At 39.8% G+C, this 10,940-nt stretch overlaps 1 protein-coding gene across 2 annotated transcripts; it reads right to left on the bottom strand.

Annotated features, from left to right (window-relative positions):
• Positions 1–2,004: 2,004 nt before the first annotated feature.
• mterf2 (mitochondrial transcription termination factor 2) lies at positions 2,005–10,541 on the bottom strand. 2 transcript variants are annotated; one of them, XM_015351836.2, is made up of 2 exons: positions 10,440–10,541; positions 2,005–4,335 (listed from the first exon to the last, which is right to left on the bottom strand). In XM_015351836.2, exon 2 carries the CDS (start codon positions 4,291–4,293, stop codon positions 3,157–3,159), a length of 1,137 nt encoding a protein of 378 aa, XP_015207322.2. In that variant the 5' UTR covers positions 4,294–4,335; positions 10,440–10,541; the 3' UTR covers positions 2,005–3,156. The 2 variants fall into 2 exon arrangements, with proteins under 2 accessions (XP_015207322.2, XP_015207323.2); XM_015351837.2 differs by lacking the exon at positions 10,440–10,541 and adding an exon at positions 5,558–10,424.
• Positions 10,542–10,940: the final 399 nt, after the last annotated feature.

The raw sequence follows: 10,940 nt of genomic DNA on the forward strand, positions 1-10,940 counted from the left end.
GACTTGCTAATTAAAAAACCCTGGAATGAGGAAATAAGCAGCTTATCATGGCTAGAGCCTAATGTGCTTTCCATCTCGATAGTCCTTAATTATAGGTTTATCAAAAGGATTCTCATTAGGCAATGCTATGACAACCACTCTATGCCTGTTGATACTGTATATGGATAATGGTTTTTGCATCACTCAATAGCAGGCCCTTATACGGACTCAAACTTTCCAGTTTATCCACTATACAGTGGCAGTCATATTAATTTATGCGATACATGGGGGTTTTAGCCACAGTTCCTACAAGTGTTAATTTTGCTTACGATCTGACAAACATGTTTGCTAGAATAGATCGTTGGTCATGGTAACTGCCTGATGAGATAAGGTGAAAGGTGTGAAAATACTCTGTCCCAGGGATGCCCAGTTTAACGTTTGAATAATAGGATACGTATGTGAAATTTAAACATTTGGATACATATGTAACAATTTTTAATAAAAACTAATTTTATACCTTTATCAAAACCCATTTACATATAATATGAGCAGATATTATAGTGAGACACAAAGTTATTTATACAAAGGTTTTTTTTTCTCTGATGTGAAACTCTTATTTCATATTAATCCAAATGAATTTTGAACAGATGTACTTCTGCCTGACATTTACTAAAGTGTTTGACTCTGTAAAGATTCACACAGTATGTATTCAATACCCTCTGTACTGCTGTACGGCTGAATGACAATTAACAGTGTTTCTGAAAACTCCCTAAGATTCCCCTAATAAAATGCAACAGTCACTTCAAAATAAGAAAATGTAAAAGTTCCCAAGGTCAGAATTTGCTGGGATGTTTTTTCTTAGTTTAAGCTAAAAGCACCAAGACCGAAATCACAGAAACACAGCTCTGACTTCTGATTTAACAATATTTTTTGTCATACTGTATGCACTTAACCGTAAAATTTGTGCCCAAGGAGAAGAAGACTGCTTTTGTCCCCTAAAAAGAAAATAGTGAAGTCATGTATGAAGACAGGGTCGATATATTGGATATATTAGTGTAAAACAGGGGACATTACTAATCATAATTAACGCTCCAGAAATGTACTTCCAATCAGGTTTAATATTCTTCCCCGAAAATAGGGCTAATTAATACCTGTTCCTGACAGGAAGAGTTGCTCGTGCCTTGGCTATCTTGTCCTTTATCTCCTTGGAACTGTTGGCAGAAACGGGGACCTATTAGCTCTGTCACTCAATCCAAAAGGAAGGCTGCGGTCTCCAGGGATGCTACTGATTTAGTACCGCTGACAGTGGCTCATGCATCGCTCATCTCCCAGAGTCAAGTGCAGGAACAAACTACAAGGGAAGGGGGAAGGAAGTCTGGAGACCTCATAATGTATTCATGCAGGCTCAGAAAGTTTGTCACACAGGTCTGACAGCACAGGACCTCGCCACCTCTCGGACACCAGGTGAATCCCAGAGTCTGAGAAGAAGATGCTTATATATTCACAAAGTGAATCCAACGCTTGCGGGAAGGAGATGGGGACATTATTAGCATCCTCCCTGAGTGACTTTTCATAAAACACCACTTAAATTTGCTCGATGATTCTGACATATTACTAAAAAGTGAAGCTGGAGGCATCAGGGTACATTTTCATTAGCATTGCTACTTCCTTCCTGTCTGAAAAAGCGCTTAAATGTGGTAAGTCAACTTTCTGACATTTTGTTTTTCAAAACATACTACAAGCTTCCTACAGAGTTCATCACCGTTGTCTCTGATACTCACGTTTTTTGTGATCTGATTAATAAATACACAACCATTATGCCATGGTTATGGTACAGAGCTTAATTACATGAACAGATCTGTCATACTGTATGGTGTGTAAAGAAAAAAGGCAGTATATGGAGAACATAAACATTTGTATTGGATTTGCTGCCTTTATGTTAAGCACAATGCTGTGTGCAAACAGTACTGCAGAAGGCTACTATTCTTAGAATAGGTCCTCTGCAATTTATAGACAAAAACACAATTTGTAGACATGCATTCTTTTTAATATATCATTACCCTGTAAAAATATACAGAAGGCATCTAGAGAGCTCTGTGATAACAGAAATGTGATAACATTTTCTTGATAAGGATGTTTTCAATAAAATTGTGAAAAACCTGTTTCATTATTTAAAAAAAAGTTTTCTTAGGCTTTCACTGAGATACTGTAAGTAAATTATAGTCTTTCTTAGAAAAAAGATTGGTGCCCAATCTTCCTATTTCCTCTGTGTTACCAAATCAGATATTTAAAGGTGAAAAGTTCTGCTCAAGCACTGAGAAATCCTTGTAAATGATTATTTCACAAGGCATTATGCAGTAAAGGTTTTGATCTGAACAACAAGTAAAGATTTACACAGTCCAGATCTAAAACCAAGAGGCCATCCCCATGTCAACCTGTCCCAGAGAAACCTGCCCTCTTTATGGTGCATCTCCCCATCACTGACAAGAAGGAATTTTGATGGAATTATCTGCTTTGTTGCAGACACCCTGCAGAGCCGACTAGGACCGACTGGTGAATCAGACTTGAGCCCCAAGGGAAAGAATAGGAAATGTTCAACCCTCAAACGTTATTATCATGATTGCTATCATCAGTAGCAGTACCAGAACTAGAAAGGGCAGTGTCTAAATCTGAAAAAAACAATACGATATTGTTTTCCAGAGACGATAGCATACAGCTAAGTATCTGCAATAAACTCCTATTACAGGTATTATCCATCCTCTGGTGCCTGAACCAGCAGGCACAGGATGCAGGGCTGGACTACACATCGGATGAGATGGCAGTTCACCACAGACTACAGTACTGTATTATCTATAATAATAAATATAAATCTATAATCTACAATATCTATAATATAAATGACTTTTGTGCTTGTGTCAGCATTGTACCATGATCAAGACTTGGAAAAGAATGTGATGGCCACATATCTTCTCCTTGCTTGAGACCATAGTGTGTCCTATGTCCTTCACACCCTGGGTGGATATAAGGTATATAAAATGTAGCATTTAACTGAATCTTTAACATACTGTTTCAGTGTTTTATAGCCTAATCAAATTTTAAATAAAACAATGAATACATGTATGTCTTTGAATAAAATGTCAAGGATTTTGTCAAATTCACCATCCAACACTACTGTAATTATTCCTCTATTGTCAAGGGAGCAACTGGATTAAAAAGTGGCCGCTGCTTTCGCAGGTGTAACTTCTCGTAACTTAGCTCAAAATCTTTGTTTGTCCCATTAAGAGGCTCAAGGCTGCCCTTTTTTATATCATAACCTGATGCACTGAGTTTCTGAATACGATACTGTACTATCTGTGTAGTCAACTCTAATACTGATGGAGATTCTTTTATTTGGTCCACACTGATGCCTCTGCTTAAAAGACCTTGTAAGCGATCAGACAGAACCGGGACAGAGTAGTAGAGGAGAGCTGGGCATTTTAAGACAATCTCTTTCAGCTCCCACTCGGTGCAGCGCAGCACTGCCTTGGAGCATGTCAGGGTCTCTTCCATTCTGCAAGGAGAAAGCTCAGCAATAAATCCTCTTAGTTTAGACAAAAGCAAAAGGAGTTCTTCACTGGAAAATCCCTTTTTCTGAAGGAACTTCAGGTTCTCCTTTAAGGTCTCAGGGGTCTTCATTAAAATAAATGGGTTTTGGGTCAAAAGTTTCTGTAACCAAATTTGCAGATTGCCTTCCTTTCCTCCGAGGCTCCGATACATGTCCTGCAAAGTGCTGATCATCTGCTCATTCTGCTCCACTGGGTTGCTGAAGCTCTGAGATGCGCTCGCCATCAGTTTTATGATGGTCCTCTTGTTGATCTTTAATCTTTGGAAGAACTGTATGTTTGCCTTCTGGTTGATGTGCTGACTGGCAGTGAAAAATGAGTGGGGGAACTTCTCTATGATCGTCAGCAGCTCCTTCTCTGTGGGACACACTGACATCCACAGCTCTCTCTGGGCCCGGACTTCTGCTGGGGTGCACAGCACAGCCTCTGGGCACTGTTCCAGCACTGTAGCTATTAGAGTGGCTTCAGCGCCCAGCTCTTTTAAAACAGAAGCAGTTTCATCGACGTAGGCAATGTCTTGTAGAAGGACCCAGCCTTTCAGCTTGCGGATTTTTCTAATATCTACTGACAAACTGTACAGAGAGTTCACTGTGAGTTTGTTCTCGGCCCTTTCATTTCCACCGCGGGACACAGCGTAGCTCCTGCTGCCTGACAGACAGGCTCTGACTCGAGGGCAGTGAACCCAAAAGGGTGCTACTGCCAGTCGGAACATTTTGAAAAATTAACTGCAGTCTTTCCAGGTTGATTTTCACAGCTTGAAAGAAACAAGAAACATAAACCATAATTAATTCCGAACAAACATGTAATAGAACTTTATATCTGAATGGTTGTTAATCTGAGATCATTTTATAACGCAGGCAGGACTAAAATAATAAGTAACAATATGCAACACTTGCAAAATACAAAATAACCTAGTAGAACAACAAACAAAAACAAAGACAAACAAACACTTTCAGCCACACTCACAGGACTTGACTTGAAGTGAGCTAAATTTAGATCAGGCACTTCAGGGTTATTTTTAACCAGATGTGTTTCTTCTTCAATAAGTGGAGTTAGAAAACCACTCTAACGAGTCATCTCTTTAAACTAGTAACAACACTGTTCTAAACATTAATGAAAGGAGGCTACTTATTAGATAAAATTTTTACAAATGTCTGAATGCTTACATTCTATATTTAACTTTAATATTTAACTATTTCTTACAGACCGTCAATATGTTTTGTTTTTATCTAACCAAGGTTAGACCGAACTGCAAAATGTGCTAACACTTTATTTTTTGCGGGCTGGCCATTAATCACTGGGGGTGAAAATAAATGTGTGGTGGAAGAAGAGCAGAGTGCAGCATTAGGAGGTGACATCAAAGGTTGGCTTCTCTTACATTAATGCCACCCAGTGTACTTGTCCCAGATAGTATAATAGATAGTTTTAACTTTGATAGAATAAGTACAGCACAGAGCCTGTAAAACCAGCTTGTGTATTTTCAGCTCCAGTCATTTTTTTTTTGTGTAAGACAGGAAGGAGATGAATTGTGTTCCAGTTCTAAAGCACTGGCTACTTCTTGATACTTGGAACTGAAAGCTAAATCGTGTGGATGTGCTTTAAAAGTGAGATCTGAGGCAGTTCAGAGGTCAATGGAAACCAATTTTGCACACTAATAGCATAAATATAACTAGGGGTAGTTTTCAGATCATGGAAATTACGTACCCAATTTCCCTTTATCATACTAACTTTTTGAGAAATTCTGACAAATGCTGCACTGAATTACACTATTACCTGTACTGTATATACAAAATTACAATTTAAACACGTACAGTGTAGCCTATTTGTTACTAAAGGAGAACTGTGATCCCGATTTTTCAGACCAGTTATTAAATGTCAGTAACAAAATAAATTGACAGCACATAATTGTGAAAAAACTGAAGCACAAAATTGTGAACTTTGTGAAAGTACTGTATAGTCGCCATGTTGTTGCAAACCTCTGGTCTCGCCATGGGTGAGAATGAGAGTTCATTCGAACTGAGACGTAAGGTTGTCCCTTCCTGCTCACTAGTCACTGTAAGCAAAAAGAGAAACTTGGACGGCAAACAACATTAATCCTTTTTTGTCTTTCTCAACTCGCATATATATTTAGATGATGCCCCACTATTGAGCATTTGGCTGTGTAGGACATCGTCATCACACACAAAACAGAGGATCAGATCAGCAGAAAGTAAAACTGTTTCCTTTTCCAATGGAAATTCGACTAGCCAAGAGATAGGTAATAAACATGGACCCTGATGTTAGGCCTATCGACAAATATCTCAATGAGATTCAGTGCAATGTACAAGCCAATAAGTACAGGTTGTGTAGCAGGCATTTTATCGCAGAAATGTTCCAACATGATCTGTATGAGTTAACAAGTATATAGTTGTTGTTGGCAAAATTGTCTTGAAGTTGATAAGATGAATTAAATTCTATTGCACTCATTCAATTCAGCAGTCTAGAAAAAATATCTAAAAAACATGTTGCCTTGTATGCGTCTGTTTCATAACATTGTATATAGTTAATTTGAGATAGGGCATGTATTGATTTTTTTACTAATATGTACGTAATATGAATGACGATTCTTTACAACAACTAAATGTAAAAATAGCCTTGCAGTTCCCTTTTTCGGGGTTAGAGTTGGGCACAGTGTGTGTGTGAGCCACAAAGAAACAAATCCAGGATAATTTTGTTTTTGTCAGCACTTCCATTCTTTTAGTGAAGAATGATCCTCTACATGTTCTAATTGTTTTTAGGTGGTTTTAATTGTGTTGTACATATTTTCAAACACGTGTTGATGGTAATGGACAGTGACTGATTTAACTATTTAAGTGCAACAGTCTGCACAAGGAGACTGGCAGATGACAGCCTGGGAGAGGAGGAGGAAGGACAGGGAGGAGAGAGGACGAGAGAGGCAGAGGGGAGGGGAGGAGGAGAAGGGACGAGAGAGACAGAGGGGAGGAGAGGAGAAGGGGAGAGGGGAGGAGAGGAGGAGAGAGGTGAAAGGGGAGAGAGGAGGAGAGGAGGAGAGGGATAAGAGGAAGAGCATGGAGATGAGGAGAGAGGAGGAGAGGGGACGAGAGAGGAGGAGAAAGGGAAGAGGGGAGGAGAGGAGAAAGGGGAGAGAGGAGGAGAGGAGTAGAGAGGAGAGGTGGATAGAGGTGAAAGGGGAGAGGGGAGAAGAGGAGGAAAGGAGACAAGAGAAGAAGAGGGGAGGAGAGGGAGAGGGAGAAGAGGAGGAGAGGGGATGAGAGGAGGAGAGGAGAGGAGATGACGAGAGAGGAGAGAGGAGAGAGGAGAGGGGACGAGAGAAGCAGAGGGGATGGGGACAGAGCTGCCAAAGAGCAGGCTGTAGCTATGGCAGCATAATTGAAGTCGATCAGTCTCCCAGTGAAATGCTTCCCTGTCTCAATCTTAACCACACTTTTTGTGTGGCGCAGAGTTTTTAGTATTTTAACTTAGTTAGGCTGCTGTGTGGTGAGTAAGTGTGTGGACTGCTGCTACAACTCGTGTTCCTAATTAATGGCTCAGTTTTCACCCTCTGAAGTCACAGGGCTTTTATTCTGAGCAAAAATTTAAATTGTTCTTGATGAACCCGTATAGCTTGCAAGTACTACAATACCGCAGATTTAACTAAGGCTGCGTGATCAGTTTCCAGGAGTGTCTGAAAGGAGCGATGAGGCTAGAATACATGTAGAGGTGTACATTTTTGGAGTGTGAACTTGAACACCTGGGAATAACCTACCACGGGTAACCGTCAAAGCTAAAATAATTAGACCCAAAAACCCATGATAATCAGTATGAAACCGAGACGATAATCTTTCTGTTAAAATGGAACACCTGATGAATTGTTTATGGGATATTTTTTTTAATACAGCGGTCCTGTACTTTACTAGTAAAATAAACTTCGTGATTAACCGTCCCTGTACAGTTAATTAGGAGGTCATAACAATTCTTAGTAGGGGAATGTTTGCAGCTCAGATGATAGGACAACCTCTAAGCCACTTCTTGTGTACAGAAGTACAGAAGTCTGTCTATCTTGGAATTGGACTTCTGTCACAGCTTTCCCCATGAAACCCTGAGGGACAAGCGTCCCTACAGGAACTGGCTATATCTCCCATTCACACTGCCTGGCAACTGAACTGCAAGGGGCTCTACGAGTCCAGCCATCTTCATAGCCAATGTGGAAAAGATGTGCCCATGCTAAGACACTAGACCCTGCAGTTTCTCAACCACATCCACCACCCCACATCGTCTACGGATTTCTTCATTTCTGATATTATCCTTCATTGAAATCTGCAGAATCCATCTCAACATCCTCATTTCAGTTCTTCTCATCAAGTTCTCTTCCCTCTTTCCAACTGCCATGCATTCAGCTCCATATAGTAGTACAGGTCTAATCACAGTCTTGTACATTTTGCACTTTAACTTTCTAGGAATTTTCCCGTCACAGATTATTCCAGTTATTTCTCTCCATATGTTCCATCCAGCTTTCACTCTTTGTTTTACTGCCTCCAGTGTTTCTCCTCCCTTTACCAGTTTTGATCCAAGGTATTAAAGCCATCAACCTGTTTCAGTTTTCCTCCATTTGTCTCCTCAACATTGGTCATAGTATCTCCTCTTCTCAGATTTTCAGTCCGCCCTTTTCCAGATTCCTCTGCCATTTGAACACTTTCTCCTGTAGTTCTACTTCTGAATCTGCCATCAGTGCCACATCATCAGCAAAGATGAGTTCCCAAGGCACTTCTGTTCTTACCTCGTCTGTCAGTGTGTCAATAATGTTTATAAAAAGGAAAGGAGTTAGTGCTGATCCTTGGTGTATTTCAACTGTGACTCTTTTGTCTCTCCCCATTGTGTGATCATCTTCGTAGTTGCATCTCTGTGGTTGCTTGAACTAACTTCACCATGCTTTCTGGTACTCCTTTCTTCCTCAAGCACCAATACACCACCTCTCTGGGCACACGGTCATATGCCTTCTCCAAGTCCAGAAAGGCCACATACAGCTTTTTCCCTTTCTCTAGTGTCTTCACCTGTAACTGTCTCATCACAAAAATGGCATCTATTGTGCTTTCCCCCGCTGAGAATCCAAATTGTGAGTTGTGGATCCTGACTATCTTCCTGAGTCTCTTGTCCAGAATTTTTTCCAGGATTTTCAATCCATGTTCCAGAAGTTTTATTCCTCTATAGTTTTTACACTCCACTGGGTCTCCTTTCTCCTTGTAGATGGTAACCATACTGCTTTTTGTCCATTCTTCTGGAATTCTCTCTTCCTTTGCAATATTGATTAGCAATCTCATCAGCCACTGAATCCCCTCTTCATCGAGGTTCTTAAAGTGTTCTGCTGCTATTCCTGATGGTCCAGTTGCTTTGCCCACTTTCATCTCTTTGATGGCTTCTGTCACTTCCTTTACTGAAATTTCTTGGATTGGTCAACACACTACATCTGCCTCCACTAGGTTCTCCCTCTCATTTTCTACATTTAACAGATTTTTTAAGTACTCCAGCCATCTTTGCTTGATCTGTTTTTCTTTAATCAAGACTCTGCCTTCTCCATCCTTGAGTACTGCCACCCAGATAATTTCTTTTTTCTGATTGCTCTATGTTTAGCAATCTTGTAGATTTGGTCCTCTCCTTCCTTTGTTTCAGGTTTCTCATACCATTCCTTCCAGGCTCTTTCCTTTGCTCTTGCTACACTTCTTTTTGCTACCTTCTTTAGTCTCTTATATTCTTGTAATTCTCCAGTGCCATCTTTCATGCTTTTTTATTTTCCTTCAGTGTTTCCTGAGCTTCCATATCCCACCACCACTCTTCATTTTCCCTCGGTCTGCTTCCTCTTGTCTTTCCACAAACCAAGGTAGCAGCCTCTTCTAGGATGTGGCTCATCTCAGTCCACTCTTCTTCAACTGAAGGCTCCTCTGTTTCCTCTGTGTTGTTTTTCATTTCTCTCACCAGCCTGTTGAAATCTACTTTGTTTTCTCTCAGTTTCCACACTTTTGTTCGTGCTGGGTGTTTTCTCTGCTTTATTCTTCGCTCCTTCAATATTGTGATGTCCATCACTAGTAGCCTGTGTTGTCTGGTAACAGGCTCATAGGCTGGGGCAGCGTTTTTACAGCGGGGGGTTTAGTTTCAGAGAGATGTTCAATTCTTGTTCTAGCCCGTAGGGGCTAATCTGTTTGTCGGCCCATAAAGGCAATTGTATTTTTTATTTTTATTTCAGTGTCTTGTGCGCTACTTTTAATCAAAATAAAACTAAAAAATGTAACTCTATAGCATAGCACAGCTAAACAGAAATACAAGCTATGTGTACAATGACCAAAATGGATCTGATCGACGTACTGTACCGTATATACCATTTATTTAAAGCGTAACATAGAAGTTACCATACTAGACGATAACTGGAGATAAAAAAAAGATATGTAAATCCCACACGTTGAGCGGTACGTAAGGCGGGAATCTCGATGTTAAAAATATAAAGGACTCCAATCTGACGTAAAAAGGGTTAAATTAGCAGATAATTTAATCGTTGTTAGTTTTTATTTTCTAGCGACGTAAAAGAACATTAAATTGAGGTGTTATTTGCATACACTGTCAGCCTGCCACAAGGTTACAAATCCAGTACCGCATTCGCACAAGAAAATAAAAAGCAGAAATTAAAAAAGCAATGTAGTTAAAATGGAGTTAAAAATTATAATTGATCTTGCATTTTCATTGAGAGTGTAACTTCAGTAAGAGGCCAGTCGTGAGTCTTTAAAATATTAAATCACTAAACATTTCTTACGATCACCTATCTAGTTTATATTAACTGTATTAGAGGAAAAAAATAACTTTTATCTTTACCTATTTGTTGTGAAAATGACAGCAGGCTGCAGCATAAAGGAAATGACGTACAGTTCTTACAAAAGCACCATTCTCAAAGACACGTACGGCAGGAGCATACGTAAAGTGCGTAGTGGGGTTTCCACAGCAACGGCTATCATGTTGTTAATGGTGTTGTCTTGGGACAGTGTTACAGCTTCCAGTGTGATATTATAAACTAGTACTGGAAAGAACAGAACGTAATGACAATAAAGCAGTAAACTTAAATATTAAGGAGCAGGGACTGCTTATTTTACATGATGGTTGATTTATACTGTATGACGAAACTTCGTTGACGTACAGTACTCAATTAGTATCTTACAGTATAAGGCTATTTCCTCGTTTTACTGAAATTGTCGTTTTACAGCTAAAGCTTCCCTGTAGCTCCAGACACCGTGAATGACGTTATTTATAATATTTACCAGTTCAAAACAAATAAAGGTGCATTTTATATCGTTGTACTATTCTGGGAGACAGGTGGAT

This window comes from Lepisosteus oculatus, chromosome 7 (assembly GCF_040954835.1).
Source record: "Lepisosteus oculatus isolate fLepOcu1 chromosome 7, fLepOcu1.hap2, whole genome shotgun sequence".
NCBI lineage: Eukaryota > Metazoa > Chordata > Actinopteri > Semionotiformes > Lepisosteidae > Lepisosteus > Lepisosteus oculatus.

Excerpts from the sequence above, each read along its gene's own strand:
- mterf2 (XM_015351836.2), bottom strand. The coding sequence starts at position 4,293 with ATGTTCCGACTGGCAGTAGCACCCTTTTGGGTTCACTGCCCTCGAGTC.